Consider the following 16263-nt stretch of genomic DNA (forward strand, 5'->3'; position numbering starts at 1 on the left):
AATACCCCTGACGGATGATAATGATGATAATGATGATGGTGGTCATGTTTAAGATAAAGACAAATATGGGCACAACGGTTGACACAGTGACACATTTAAGGTTGACCCTCATTAAGGACTCCATTCATAACCAGCTTTAGGAACCGTTTCAATACTGCAGACACATTTTAGTCTGTACCAGAAAAAGTATTAAAGTTCGACACCCAGCCCCACTCACGCAGAATAACGAGCAGTGTTTTTCAATGCTGCAGTAATGACTGACCCGTCTCATAACTGGCAGCTACAAATAACAATTATGACTTGACAACATGTTTGGACGGACCACGAACGAACCCCAACACAGAGCAACTCCTTCAGCAGGAGTGTGACTGACATTTAACAGGATCAGTTAATTATAGCACAATGAACATCTCTGTTAGTTCTTCAAATGTTTTATTTTTGTTCTGATTTAAAAGGTGCCTGAGGGAAAAAAAACACTGTACAGTGGTCCCTGTTTTATTGCGGGGGATAGGTACTAAATAATAACCCGCAATAAACGAAATCCGCGAAGTAAGTTTTACAATTATTATACATGTTTTAAGGCCGTAAAACCCCTAACCACATGATTTTATACACCTTTTTACACGCATTATGTACAGTACTCTCTTAAACAGGACGCAAAACACAATGCGCATTCATACTGTACAGTGCGCTGTAAAAAAAAGCAAAAGCAAAATTACACTGAAAAAAATCTGCGAAACAACGAGTCTGCGAAAAGTGAACCGCGTTATAGCGAGGGACGACTGTAGTCATAAACATCAACAATATCTGGGTAAGAGTGCGATAGCTGACGCCAGGTCTCTCCCAGTCTGTCTAAATCTGTCCCAGTATCTGAGCCGTGGATCTGCAGACTCATTATCACAACAGTCTGACCAGTGCCCCATTTCCATGAGAACCAGCCTACTGCATCTCTCTGGGATGTTGTGGAAAGTTTCCCTTCTGTGGGAATGGAAAGATCAGTTTGCAGTTTCCCTCGCTGCTGAGCATGATGATGATGATGATGAGTGTTTATGAAGATGAAGACATATCCTTCAGGTGAGATCAGTAACCATGTCCGTCGATCACGCCGATATTTCCATCAAAGATTATTCTCTAGATTCCATTGTGAACAGGATGTTCAGCCAAAAGAATCTCAGACGAGCACGCATAATCTATTTTTAGACCTGGGAAGAATTTCTGAATATGTGACATTATTCTGAAGATATTTTTAGCTCTGTGCCATTAAACTAAAGGCCAGACCAGCCAAAACAAAAACAGCAAAGCTTTTCATACACTGCACTCAAATTAGGTTTGGCCGATGCCCTTTTCCACAGAAACTTCATACGAGTGAGCAGACGAGAGCTTCAGACTTTCTGAAAGTATTTCACGATGTAACAACGAATGAAAGAATAAATTCATATATGAATAAATAACTGAATGAACAAGCATCGCAGTGAGACGGGGAACAGGAAGTTCATGATTAATTGGTTGTTTAGGTCCACATACTGTTTAGCTAAAGGCCAAAACATTAAGCAGTGTATATATTATAGTGTAGCTTCAGACTATAGAAGGTACAGTGACATACAATGACCATAAATACACCGTGAATAAAAGTCTTTTAAAACAAAACTTTGATCCGCTTTGATTGACAGGTGGTTTGTTTGAGCAAACAGGCGTCATTCGGCCTGCCTCAGATCCAACACTGATTTTTAGATTAGCTGGGACTAGGGTTGCAAAATTCTGGGAATTTTCAAAGTTGGGAACTTTCCATTGGAATTAAAAGGAATTATCCGGGAACATATTTTAGCATAATCTTGACTAAAACAACCAGATTTAATGCAGGTCCACTTGAATATCTGCTATTCGTCGTTATTCATGTTTACTGCAGGGCTGTTGAGGCCACGCCCCCTACCTGCACAGGTGATTTCTGTACCTGGACCACACTTTAGAGCCCAGAGCACACAGAGACTATTGAAGACACATTTGAAGTCTTGGACTTCATAATATTGTTAAATAAAATAATTCAAACTTGATAAAGTTCTACTTTTTTTAATTGTTTTTTTGCATGATGACAAAACTAAATGTTTAGATTTATGTTTAAATGATACAGTTTGATGGGAATTAACTGGAAATTGGGAAGTAATTTAAACAATTTCCATAATTCCCATGGAGTATTTGGAAGTTTACCAGAAACTTTGCAAGGCAAGCTTCACAACAGCTCTTCAGAAACCTACAGATAACGTCACGTATGTCCGTACTTTATACTGTTAGAATAAAATAATTTAATATATAGTATATGACCCTGAAATGGACCACCCTGTGTGAGTTAACACTTGAGGCTCATAGTATTGATTTAATATTAAAGAGCACTGACTGTTTGTGTTGGTATGATGTGAAATTCAGACTGAAACAACCTTCAAACATCCCGGCTCCATGAGTGTGCAGGTCGGGGCCCAGAGGCAGCTGCTGGCCCTTCTGGGATCTGTGGTGATGGATCTGTCTGAGACGCGGAGTCATTTTTATCCGGTTTGAGTCACGAACAACACCAGAGTCACTCTAATAATAGCTGCTGTCGTTTTTTTTTTAATCTTAAAATAAAGCAGAGCAAACACGCTCTGTCAGAACGCTGTACGCCTGGAATAGTAATGAAAACGATTTGAGTTGGATGTTTTTATTCTGAGTTCAGCTTTTATTTTGTATTTTACTTTATTATATTGCTGCAGTTTCCATCTCTGGCTATATTTTCTTCACATAAATCCTCTTTTCTCTCTCTCTCTCTGTCCATCAAACTTTGTCTACTGTTATTAGTTTTAATTAGCAGCTTCTATTTCAGACTTATCTGTTTCCTTTTCCTGTTTTCAACCATCTGATATTTATCTCAGCAGTCAGACAGGTGAGCGACTCTACTTCCAAAGTTTTGTGCTCGTCTACACTCTGCAGTATTTTTCCATTTCGTGCCTCCTCCTTCTTCTTCTACTCATTAATCTCTTTCACCAATTGTAATTTGGTTCCCTTGAAACTGAAATGGCTTTCTTCATCACCTGGACACGAGGTGAACTCTGTGAGCTGTGGACCAGATGGAGCCACTGAACCGTCAGTTTGTAGCAACACCACAAAGAAAAAGTCAGATCATACAGGAAGCCTGAAAAAAACAAAACAGCTGTAATCTTCTTGTCTGCACCGCTGCCACAGAACATTTCCCTGATGATAGGCATCACGTTTTAAACAGCTACCTTCACGTTTCTTCTACGCGCATTCTGAAGTTGGCCTGGATGCAAAAACAAGTGCAATCAAATTCTTTTTCTGAGCCAGGAAAAAAACTTTAAATAAATTAAACTCAAGATGAAAATAAAGACTCCTCTCCTGACTGATATATCAAGAGGCCGATATCGTCTGTGATCAGGGTAAATATTGTCCAATATGTGCAGATATAAAAGCTTTTTTACTTATTTTGTTTGTTATTATTTTAAGTTAAATATCCTGTGTTTGAACCTAATTTGAGCCACTGATGCAAAAAAAACCATGTATATATTTATATCAGCTGATATATTTAAACCTGTATCGATGTGCCATCGTATATCAACCAGGCTCCACTCTCTCCACCCCGACTGCAGGGTGGTGTTGTTGGACTGAACATATTTGTGCCGTCTCTGTCCTGATTCGCCCTCCAGGATCAATGATCAACATTTGCTTTTGTTGTATCTTGATGAACGAACAAGCCGACAGCTGCTTCCTCCTCGCATACCACTTCCACTGATCAGAGGCGAGGCTGCTCAGAATACACACACACACACACACACACACACACACACACACACACCCCGCTGGCTTATATCAACACACACTGACTTAATCTGTCTCTGCAGATCTGCGTCTCTGCAGGACGGGGATCAGTATTGATTCTTAAGGTCGTCCTCTGTGCTTATTTTAGATTTCTCTCTCTCTCTGTGTGTTCAGACTCAAACTGAATGAACTCTGAGTGTCCTAAAGACGCTGTGTTTACATTTAAAACGAGCACCGACTTCTGTTTTTACGATTTCAACACCTGCCAGCCAATGAGAAACAAGCATTCCATGACAGTCATGATGGAGGTCAGCTGCACTGACCTTATGAAGCTGATATCAGCCCTGACTGATTTATGGATGCAACGAGCAGAATTTGACAGCATGAAAGTCACAGATTCCACGATTAGAACCGGTTAATTCATTTATAGCACATGCACGTTTTTATTTATTTGCTCGTTGGTTTGTTTTTGTGGTTTTAGTAAAAATGAAAGAAGGAAATCTCACGTTACGAACACGGTAACGGAAAGGGAACGGTACCTCTATTTCTGTGTGTGAGATCTCACATACAGCTTCACTTAAATACCTCCCATACTAAATCCTCACCACACACACACACACACACACACACACACACACACACAGTAGTGTGTAGCTCAGTGTGTAAGAACAGACTGTCCACCTCTGACTCCGACAGACGGATGCTGGACGTTCCACAGATTACACGACATGGACCTAAGGATGACTAAGCATCACGCAGATTAACAGAGTCCTCCTGCTTCTTCTCCTTCATTTCGTATCCCTCCTTTTCTCTTCCTCCGTCACTGGTTGGAGGTGGAGGAGTTTGCACCACCATCACTGACTCCCCGTTAAAACAGTTTGGCTGGTGACCCCTGACCTGACACAGACGAGAGCTCGTGGTGAGTTCACTTGCCTCCACCTGCAGCAGTTTAAGACTCTGAACTAAACTGTGTATCTCTGACAGATTAATGTGCATAATCCAGCTCTGCTCTCACTGGGATTATAATCCCAACATGATGTAACACACGTTGATGTGTTCATGACAGACCTGGTTATAATGGAGTTAAAAACACGCTGTATGAATATGAAACAGGGAGCAGACGACTTCTTATGAATGATAAGAATGTGAGCAGAGGAGGTAGAACGTCCTTTTATCAGCCTGTTGGGGAGATTAACATGAACCATAATCTGTATGAAACATGTTTATTCCTGCTGTGAAGGACATTTTAACATGGGGGCTTATGGAGACTGCAACCAGCCTCATGTGGACGTTGATGCGCGTTGGCTTCACTTCAAAGCCACGGAGGCTGACGCTCGACATGAACAGCAAAGTGGATGTGAGTGATAAGACAGTGTGTGTGTGTGTGTGTGTGTGTGTGTGTGTGTGTGTGAGGAGACCACACACACACACACACACACACACACGAAAGGTCACAGGAAGACTGTGACATGTTTACACCGATGGTGACACATTTAAAACCACATGAACTCGCGTTAACTATCATGCAGATGTTGTTGCGTGCACAGATATGAACATAGACTGTGTGTTTATGATAAACGGAAGGTCTCAGCGAGCGAGAAGCTTTTATCAGCCTTATACGATCACACACACACACACACACACACACACACACACACACACTGACAGCAGACACCTGGACTGTGTGGCCGCCCACAGAGAGTCAGAGTGGACACACTGCACCTCCATATTTGTCCAAAACATTTAAATTATTTCTGCCAAACCACAGATGAGAATAAAGATTTACCGCTGCGTTTAGTTTTGAAGGAAACAACCTGAGGACACGTCGGACGTGGAAAGTCGGATTTAAACGCGTCTTATAGAAAGAACTTCTTTACTACGTTTACTACCATCTGAATATTTGGCCTTGTTATTTATTATTTTTATAGTATTCCATCATTGTGTTTATTTTGTTTCTTTTGGAAAACTCTTTGTGATCTATGCTCGGCAAATGCCGTGTAATAATATCCGTTAATATTCATTTATAGAGCCTGACACGTGCTGTGTTTTTTATGCTGACACCGATACTCAGGAGAAAAAAACATATCGATACATCAGCCGAGATTCTTCGATTCACTTGGATATTTTACAGTTTAACAATAAACTTTACTGTCACTCTGTTCACTTAACAAAAATAAAAAAGGGTAATAACTATAAATATATATAATTATATGACCACAAATAGAATCTAAACGACCCGAGCATCATTTGCAGACGTTAACACAGATATACCTGTGATATAATATAATAATAACATATCTGTACGTTGATCATCGCTGCCTGAACACTAATAACATCATAACACGGTAACAACAAATCCAGACTGAACAAAATGTAGAATTCATAAATAGATTTTTATGAATCAGATCATACGTATAAATGTTGTTAGTCATATTACAGTAAGTGGAGGCTTTTTACAGCCTCGTGGTTCATTGTCAGAAACATTAACGTTAAAATTTATTTAAACTCAAGATTTTCCAGGATGTTTTGAAAAAATTTGGTCGACTGTTTTTTTTCCAGGCTTTTTCAGGTTTTCCAGGGCGCCTGGGAACTGTGTTGTACAGGCTGAAAGAAAAAGAGAGAAGTCGTGTGTGTGTGTGTGTGTGTGTGTGTGTGTGTGTGTGTGTGTGTTCAGGGTGTGGAAGGGAGGGAGGTTCAGCTCTGTTTTCACTGGAGAGGCATGCATGTTTAGACAAACACACACACACACACACACACACACAGATGATGTCAGTCAAATTACATCTGGCTTCACTGAGTGTGTGTGTGTGTGTGTGTGTGTGCGTGTGTGTGTTCAGAAGGTGTGTTCCTGCTGATCTGAATGTGATAAAGTTTTTTTTGCCTCGGGCAACAAATTCAGCTCGAAGTTTCGGGTTGATGTTGCTCTTTAAGCAGACACAGCAGGACACAGGCACCTCATCTACACTCTGTTCAGATACGAGTGATGGAAATGTAATACATTTATGTATTAATACTCAGTTCCAGCAGCTTCAGTCTATATTATCTGTATCAAGCTTCAGCGTGTTCAACCCGTGTGTGAGGCAGAGATAAAGAACAGGGAGTGTTAAAGAAAGCTCGGAGAGACAAACAGATGGAAACTGAAAGAACGGCTGATTAATAACCAGGTCAAGTTTGAACAACCAAACCCTCCAAGTGTGTTTACTGCTCAGAGAGAGCCAAACACTTCACAGATTAACTAACCACTAAATATATCTTTTATTCCCACAAGTATTTTTGGGGCATTTCACTGCTTTCCTTGCGTGGACGCCACAGTTAATGAGGCACCCCAAGTATAACCTTATGTCTGGTGGTTAAAGGACGCCTCTGTGTAATAACTTCTTTAGAAGTTGTTTCAAATTTTTGTTTCCATCAAAATTCAAAATAGTCCAAACCAAACGACCTCCAGCTTGTTCTGCTTTCGTGACGCGTGTGATGATCTGTCTGCACTCACACACTGACGCAGAACGTTCAGATCATGTAGGAAGTGTTATTCCGGTTTATTAATAAAGTATTAATCAAACTGTTCTTCAAACATTGACATGGCAAGTAGACGAACTGCTGGATCCCACCGGGCATGGCAGCGAGTGTTCCAGTTACATCGGAGCTGGAGCCAGAAAGGATTGAGCAACGTAAAAAACATAAAAATGACCAAATATGAGGAAGTTCACAAAGTCTGGCTTGCTGACTGCAGATGTGCACGGTGCCTCCCTGCAGCAGCCACACATTTTAAAAAGGCGTAAATAATAATAATCTGGTGAAGAGAGCTGTTATTTACTGTGACCCTCGCTGCTTCTTCCTCTTCGCCTCTATCAGCCATCACCAGCTCTCATGTTTCATTTCCGAACCTCCTAACCAGCAAACGCTGCAAATAAACAAATCAGCTCAGAAAGTGTTGGAGACCTGATGTCATCCGGGGAAATACCAAATCCTAATTTAAACCAGGAACAACCCTCCTTGTTTAGTGTGGAGTCTACGTCACGGACCTCATGAGGTCTGGGGCTGAACAGTGTGCACTTGTACAGGATTTTCCCTCAGCTGAGGTGGTAAGCCACTCAGATCATGACGGACCTCGATTCTAAAAACAGAAATGCAGGAAATCTTGCTCAACGTCGGACCACGAAGAAGACCGAGAGGCGATGATACACGTTGGTCTGTTTGCCTCAAAGAATAAATTCATTCTGTTTATTTATTGTTGTTTGTACATTAACTATCATTTTGATGAATCTTCTCAGCACTGATTGAGTTCCCAGAAGTCTCGATGTGACCGGTTAATTAACTCAGGATATCAGAGCGCAGTGGAAACAAACTGAGTCGTGGGGAATCCTCTGCGTCACGGTCCACTTGGTCACACAGACGACGTTCACACGGCCGCTGAATGAAGCTAAATACAGCCGACGCCGCTCACAGGAGCCATTAATCCTGCAGAGCTCGCACACAGGTTGATTACCAAGGACTTGAACCTGACGTGTTAATTAAAGCGTGGATGCAGTCGGGCTGCAGAGTTTAAACCTGAATCAGCAGGTGGAAAATGAAGATGCATAGAGGAGGGCACAAACACGAAGAACTCTTTTCTATTAAAACGTCTGTGAGTTTGGACCGAACGACCAGAAGTAAAATGTACAAACCACTGCATCGGCAACAAATTAAACAATGATGCAAAAAAGAGTCAAAGTGGATTTTACACTTGGTAAATGGACTGTACTTATATACAGTCTTTTTCTAGGTTTCCACTGAAAGCTTGATTGATTGGTGGACCACCCGCTCTACCTCCTGAGCCACCGCTGCCCCACATCAAAGTCTGATGAACTGTCTCAAGTGATGTCACCTGAGTCTGCAAAATGGACTCTAGAGACCGCTAAAACCTGAACCTCCAAACTCCAAACTCTGTCCTTCCATTCACTCTGTTCCTGGGTATAGAGACCCAGGATCCCCTCGTGGGACCTCTCCCCGGCGCTGGCTGGCCTCCGCTGCGGCTCTGGGTCGGCATGGAAAGACTCTGGGGCGAAGGTGGCTCACGACTCCGTCCACGAGGTTTAAAGCGCCTGCCCACCCACCCCTTTCCGGGACAGTGAATTTACGCATGATTCGATTAGACGACTAATCGAAAAAACAATCTGTGATTAGTCGACTATCCAAATAATCGTTTGTGGCAGCCCTAGTTGCTCTGACTCAGTTTAAGGATTAAGGGTAGACTGCGGTTTAGGCTAAAGACAGAGTAAGGATTAAGTTTAGGCACGGAGTTCGTCAGGCTGTTCAGCTTTTTAATGCATTACATCAGCGTGTTCTCTTGTTTTTGTTTGAGGCTTTTAACCAAACTCATGAATGTTTAATGTGGAGTAGAAAAATGTCATGGTTCCAGATTTTTAAAATCAGAAAAACATCCTGCAGGTCTCCTGAACACTTTGCCTTTCTCTCACACACGCAACATTTACATAATATCATCAAGCAGCAGGAAACGATGCTCTTCTGTTCTCACACCGTTCATGAGGTCACTCCACCAAGGTGAGGAATCAGAACTGTGACCAGCTGCAAGTTCACAAGTTCAATCCCTTCACTGTGTGCATCGGCAGCCAAGTGTCCTCACTCACTGTATATAAGAGCATCTGTTAAACAGCTAACCTGTGTGTGTGTGTGTGTGTGTGTGTGTGTGTGTGTGTGTGTGAAGCACTTGGCTTGTTGGCTGGACTTCATTCACACACCGAGTCTCGTTGCAGACAGAGAGCCTAAACAGAGCGTGACTGATGATCGCGACTGACGACGGACGACTTCATCACACCAGGAAGTGTAAGAGTGTGTGTGTGTGTGTGTGTGTGTGTGTGTGTGTGTGTGTGAAGTTTCACTTCAGTTAACATCACGTCGTCTCTTAGACGGAACAGAAAGGAAACAAACTGAACTAGGTTTTGCGTTAAAGCCATTTAAAGCAAACTTCCCTGTTTCTCTTTGTCTTGTATGACATTAACTATCATTTGATGAATCTTCTCAGTACTGATTGAGTTCCCAGAAGTCTCGATGTGACCGGTTAATTAACTCAGGATATCAGTGCGCAGTGGAAACAAACTGAGTCGTGGGGAATCCTCTGCGTCACGGTCCACTTGGTCACACAGACGACGTTCACACGGCGGCTGAATGAAGCTAAATACAGCCGACGCCGCTCACAGGAGCCATTAATCCTGCAGAGCTCGCACACAGGTTGATTACCAAGGACTCGAACCTGACGTGTTAATTAAAGCGTGGATGCAGTCGGGCTGCAGAGTTTAAACCCGAATCAGCAGGTGGAAAATGAAGATGCATAGAGGAGGGCACGAACACGAAGAACTCTTTTCTATAAAAACGTCTGTGAGTTTGGACCAAACTGAAGCAAACTGGTGCAAGCTCCCTGTTTCTCTTTGTCTTTTATGATATTCAAGGAAATTAACAATTATATTAGGTACTGATTTATCTGCCCATTATTTTCTGGATAAAGCAGGAAATTATTTTGTCTGTATAGTCTTGAAAAATCGTTTTAATAACGTCCGACTACTCAGTCAAAGGCCAGAATTTCACTTAGATTTCTAGCAGCAAACTTTCACATTTGAGAAGCTACAAACAAACAATCAACTGAATAGAATATTCAACGGAAACAGTTGCCACTTGTTGATCTACTAATCAATTAAACGATGAACTATTGCAGCTATATAAACTAAACACTGCGACTGTCGGTCGGACGAAACAAAATACGTAAACTTGGTGCTTTTGGAAACGTTGATGGACACTTTTTTAAGACAAGATGAATGAAAAATAACCATTACTTGCAACACTAGATAACTAAAAACACAGTACAAGTCAGGCTCTAATTAATGAGGAGATGTTATATTATGTATTAGACTAGGTGCTGAAATGATTAGTCGGTTTATCGATTGAAGGACAGAAGATGAGCTGTTTTGACCGACGAATGTTTTTTTATCTCATTATTTATTGAATATTCTCTGGTGTCAGCTTCTCAAAGGTGACGCATTTGTGTTTTTATATCACTGTAAATTAAATATTTTGAATATCTTACGCTGTTTTCGGACATTAATGAACTAAACAATCGCTTTATGGTGAAAACAAGAAGTCGCGGATGAACACAAGTCAAAACTTTGTGTGCATAGTGACACACACAGCATGGTGGCAATGAAATATATATATATATAAATAATGAAATCCAGTCTGTGCAGCATCGCAGTGAATCAGCCTGCAGATGACGGTTGGTGGCTGGTGCAGCAGTCTGACTGATGAGCTCTTATCTGCTGCTAATTTCCCGGCCTGTTGTTAGGTGTAAATAGGTTAAGCAGTGTTTATCGCCGTGGGGCTGACATTCTCCGGGCTTGATACGCTGCCAACGCGGTGACGGAGCTGATCCATCCATCAGCACACACACACACACACACACACACTGATAGTTAATAAAACCACATTCACACAGTTTAAACGTCTCTTTTTTCGGCTTCATGCTTCTTCTGTTTTCATCCCACACGTCAGTGTTTCTCTGTCTGTGTGAGACGATCCAAACCAATCCTGAGCAACAGCACAAACACCCAAATGAAAACCATTCTGGGTCACTGTGCCGCAGAAAACATCTCGGCCTCATGTTGTGTGTTAGCTGCTGATAACCGTCCCCAGATTCACTTCCCCTCTTCAAAACCACAAGCTACTACTTTTAGAGTGACGTTTCCCCATCAGACTGCAAAGCCGACCGAGCTCGAGCAAACGAGGCTGAGACCAAACCTAAGCTGGAGTTTCTTCCAGTATATTTTATCTTCTAAGAGACACAAAAGACAAGTTTCAGCCTGTTATCAGCAAACAGCGTGACTAACAATTTGCATGTTTCACTCCCCACAAAGTGTCGAGTTATACGGATGACACAGCATTTCATACTACATGTAAACGCCTTAGAGAGACAAATGTCAGGTGACGTAGTATCAAGAGCGAGAATGTCCACACATGGAGGAGGTTCTGGTGGATGGATGGGTCAAACAGACATGACGCGACTTTGACCCTGGAGAAAATGTCAATAAAGATTCAGTTAACAAGCAAAAAGGCCAAACAGAGCAGCAAGGACACCAGGACATTAGACACATTAGAGTTAATAGATTCATTTGTAAGATCCAGTTGTGAAGAGTCACCTGAGCCTGTGTGGGTTTGAGGACATGACTCAGTGCACTGCCATGCATGCAGTAAATGTTGAGTCTCACCTCCAGGCAGGGAGGGAACAGTTATTACATCACGACACACTCATGAACTTCCACTGCTGTGAAATCATTTCACCAGAACGAACAGGAACCAGTGACTGACAGTCTGAGTCACCTCAGCTTATGTGCACAGGGAGTGTCACCACAGTCCAGCAGCTGCTGTCCGCCTGTGGACCAACCACAGTCCAGCAGCTACTGTCTACCTGTGGACCAACCACAGTCCAGCAGCTACTGTCTACCTGTGGACCAACCACAGTCCAGCTTCTGTCCATCTGTGGACCATCCACAGTCCAGCAGCTACTGTCGACCTGTGGACCAACCACAGTCCAGCAGCTACTGTCTACCTGTGGACCAACCACAGTCCAACTGCTGTCTACCTGTGGACCAACCACAGTCCAGCTTCTGTCCATCTGTGGACCAAACACAGTCCAGCTTCTGTCCATCTGTGGACCAACCACAGTCCAGCAGCTACTGTCTACCTGTGGACCAACCACAGTCCAGCTGCTGTCCCCTGTGGACCAACCACAGTCCAGCTGCTACTGTCCCCCTGTGGACCAACCACAGTCCAGCTACTGTCCCCCTGTGGACCAACCACAGTCCAGCAGCTACTGTCCACCTGTGGACCAACCACAGTCCAGCTGCTGTCCATCTGTGGATCAACCACAGTCCAGCTGCTGTCCGCCTGTGGACCAACTACAGTCCAGCAGCTACTGTCCATCTGTGGACAATCCACAGTCCAGCAGCTACTGTCCCACTGTGGACCAACCACAGTCCAGCTGCTACTGTCCCCCTGTGAACCAACCACAGTCCAGCTACTGTCCCCCTGTGGACCAACCACAGTCCAGCTGCTGTCCCCCTGTGGACCAACCACAGTCCAACAGCTACTGTCTACCTGTGGACCAACCACAGTCCAGCAGCTACTGTCCGCCTGTCGACCAACCACAGTCCAGCAGCTACTGTCCGCCTGTGGACCAACCACAGTCCAGCTACTGTCCCCCTGTGTACCAACCACAGTCCAGCAGCTACTGTCCACCTGTGGACCAACCACAGTCCAGCTACTGTCCACCTGTGGACCAACCACGGTCCAGCAGCTACTGTCTACCTGTGGACCAACCACGGTCCAGCAGCTACTGTCTGCCTGTGGACCAACCACAGTCCAGCTACTGTCCACCTGTGGACCAACCACGGTCCAGCTACTGTCCACCTGTGGACCAACCACAGTCCAGCTACTGTCCGCTTGTGGACCAACCACGGTCCAGCAGCTACTGTCCGCCTGTGGACCAACCACAGTCCAGCTGCTGTCCACCTGTGGACCAACCACAGTCCAGCTACTGTCCATCTGTGGACCAACCACAGTCCAGCTACTGTCCATCTGTGGACCAACTACAGTCCAGCAGCTACTGTCCACATGTGGACCAACCACAGTCCAGCTGCTACTGTCCATCTGTGGACAAACCACAGTCCAGCTACTGTCCATCTGTGGACCAACCACAGTCCAGCTGCTGTCCCCCTGTGGACCAATTACAGTCCAGCAGCTACTGTCCATATGTGGACCAACCACAGTCCAGCAGCTGCTGTCCATCTGTGGACCAACCACAGTCCAACAGCTACTGTCCCCCTGTGGACCAACCACAGTCCAGCTGCTGTCCACCTGTGGACCACTTCTGACAACCACCTCCTCCCTCAAACTTTCCGGCGGTGTTTGGAAGCAGACACCGGGCCACAGAGACACAAACTGAGCCGTGAAGCTGACTGATGCTCCCGGGTTAAAGAGTCTCTCACCTTTGTCGCGGCTCCGAGGACACCGAGTTGCAGCTCTGAACCGACAGCAGTGTGGAAGACTTCCGCGGTCCCAGCGGCGACGGTAGCAGGCTGGTGTTGGACGGGGACGGCGACAGTAGGTTGCTGTTCCCCGGCGAGGGGAACGAGCCTCTGCGGCGCTCCAGCAGCACCTCCGCGCTCCCCGCATCGTTGAACTCTGTATCCGACGGCAGGACGAGGATGGGCGGTATCGTGAGGAGTCCTGTCCTCGGCGCCGAGGGGGGATTAACGTTCCCGACCAAACTAGAGAACGTCCCGTAGCTACTATTGTTACCGAGCTCCGGGCACAACCCGCCGGCTGCCGCCGCCGCCGCAGAGCCGGACTCGGCTCCCTCAAAGTCGGCGTCTTTATGCTGGCGACTTCCCACATCGTCGGCTGAATCACTTCGGACCGGCCGCCCGTCCAGAGAGATGTTACTGAGAAACAAAAGAGCGGCTTGTCTCCGGCGAGAGTTCTCCCGGCTCCTCCGGCTGTGTTCCCGGTTACCGTGCTGCTTCTTCCCGCTAACGGCGACCGTTAGAGCGGCTCCGTGCTGGCCGCAGGTCGCTGCCGCCGCCATGGTCCCACTGAGGATCAGCGCGAGACCCGCGGCTGTCAAATCCCTTTTACCCGGCGCGAGACGGCTGTACGCCCTCCTCAGCTCCTGATTGGCCCAGACGAGGAATGCGTAATGACGTAGACTCTTGTGGGCGGGGTTTGACCACGCTTGTAAACTACACGGTGTTTGAAAAATGTAAATACACTGACCATAAAAGGTAATGACCATGAAATAACTGTAATATTTATGATAAAACGTGGTTTTTAAATGGAAAAATAAAAAGTGTACTGATCACCTTCTTTCTAAAACAATAACTTTTTTAAAAAGCAGTTACTATTAGGCTGTTTTTCAGATTTTTAACTTAACAAATATACAACAATATAACACGTTTTTTCACTTAGGAAAGTCAGAATGTGGATGTTTTTTCCACTTATTAGCACACAGTGTAGTAGTATCTTTAATCCAGTAGGATAAAAGACAGAAATCATTCAGCCAATCAGATATCTAGGTGTTAAAATAATAATAACACTCAATAAATAAGATTTGTGGTTATTGTTAAAGCTTTAAATGTAAACCTGCATGTCACAGGCACTGTCATAAACATCTTTTAATCATATCTGGTGAAATAAATATATACTTGCACTATTATGCAACAAAAGGCACCATGGATATCATGATTTCATTTGATACATTTTCATCTCTTTTCTTTTTTCTTTTATTTAACTGCTGTTACTTTTCTGTCAATAATTCCTTCACTTTCTGTGTAATTCCTCTACATCTCTGGAGTATCGGGGCTGCTGAGGCATTAACCGAGCTGTCTCTATACCACAGCAGCTTTGATTGGCTGTTAGCCACTTTATTCTAAAACCTCAGTGGATTTTCTCCTCATTGATCCCTGCACTGACACCAACACAGAGCTCCAGTGGCACCTGGTCGGCTCAGCAGGACGACCACAGGACCTAAATATAACCTGTAGGACACACCACACTGTAATCCCTACAGGCCGGGAGTTATTGTACACTGACTCGCCTGATCCTGTACATCTGCACAGCAACAAATGAAATAGAACCCACCTCCCAGCCCAGCTGGAACAACAACAGGAGGACATGTTGTATTGTAGGTTATAAAATGTTTATTCTATGTGAGGGAGCACTTCAAGCATGCTTTAACGGAGCTTACATTTCATTGTGTGTGTGTGTGTAATATATATACACACAAAAAGATGCATTTTACACATGAACAAACTTGAAAAGTGTGATTTTTAATGTATACAAATATGTCATATAAAAAATATGAACCATCATTAGTATGATTTATGAAAATATAAAATAAAAACAAATATTTGATCCTGGATTTATAATGACTAAGCTGCATATTAACAGAGGAAGGGATTGTGTGTGTGTGTGTGTGTGTGTGTGTATCTCACTAGGTGTTGCACTAGGATGATGATAATGATATGGTGGAAGATGCCGCCACATGGATGATTGCAGAGGTTACAAAGCCGTAATCCAATGATCAGGATCAAGTTTATACAATGTGTCTGCTGCACACGCGCGCGCACACACACACACACACACGCACAACATTGCCCTAAAACCCAAAATGTTCTCAGGGTTTATCTCCTGTTCTGGTAATATTATAACATATCTGAACATTATCTAATTTCTTGCCTGAGCCGAACTCTGATCATGACCTCAGCACAAGAAGAAGAGTCAACAAACATGGTGTCTTCAAGAAAAATGAAAGATTTTCATTATTGTCCATCTTTGTGATGCCTGGAAAGGATTTGTCGAAACATATTTAGCGCTGTAATTGCATGAGATGTGTATTATGAACCTGTTTCATTGTTTGTT

The 16263-nt window shown here is 43.9% G+C and overlaps 1 protein-coding gene across 1 annotated transcript in view; it reads right to left on the reverse strand.

Moving 5' to 3' along the window:
• cables2b (Cdk5 and Abl enzyme substrate 2b) overlaps window positions 1-14651 on the reverse strand; it is a 29152-nt gene extending 14501 nt beyond the window's left edge. Inside the window, exon 1 of the mRNA XM_027288676.1 lies at window positions 13833-14651. Within this exon, the coding sequence (XP_027144477.1) occupies window positions 13833-14638 (806 nt within the window). The 5' untranslated portion in view covers window positions 14639-14651. The remainder of the gene's footprint in view (window positions 1-13832) is intronic.
• Window positions 14652-16263: the final 1612 nt, after the last annotated feature.

Source organism: Larimichthys crocea, chromosome XV (assembly GCF_000972845.2).
Source record: "Larimichthys crocea isolate SSNF chromosome XV, L_crocea_2.0, whole genome shotgun sequence".
Taxonomy (NCBI): Eukaryota; Metazoa; Chordata; class Actinopteri; family Sciaenidae; genus Larimichthys; species Larimichthys crocea.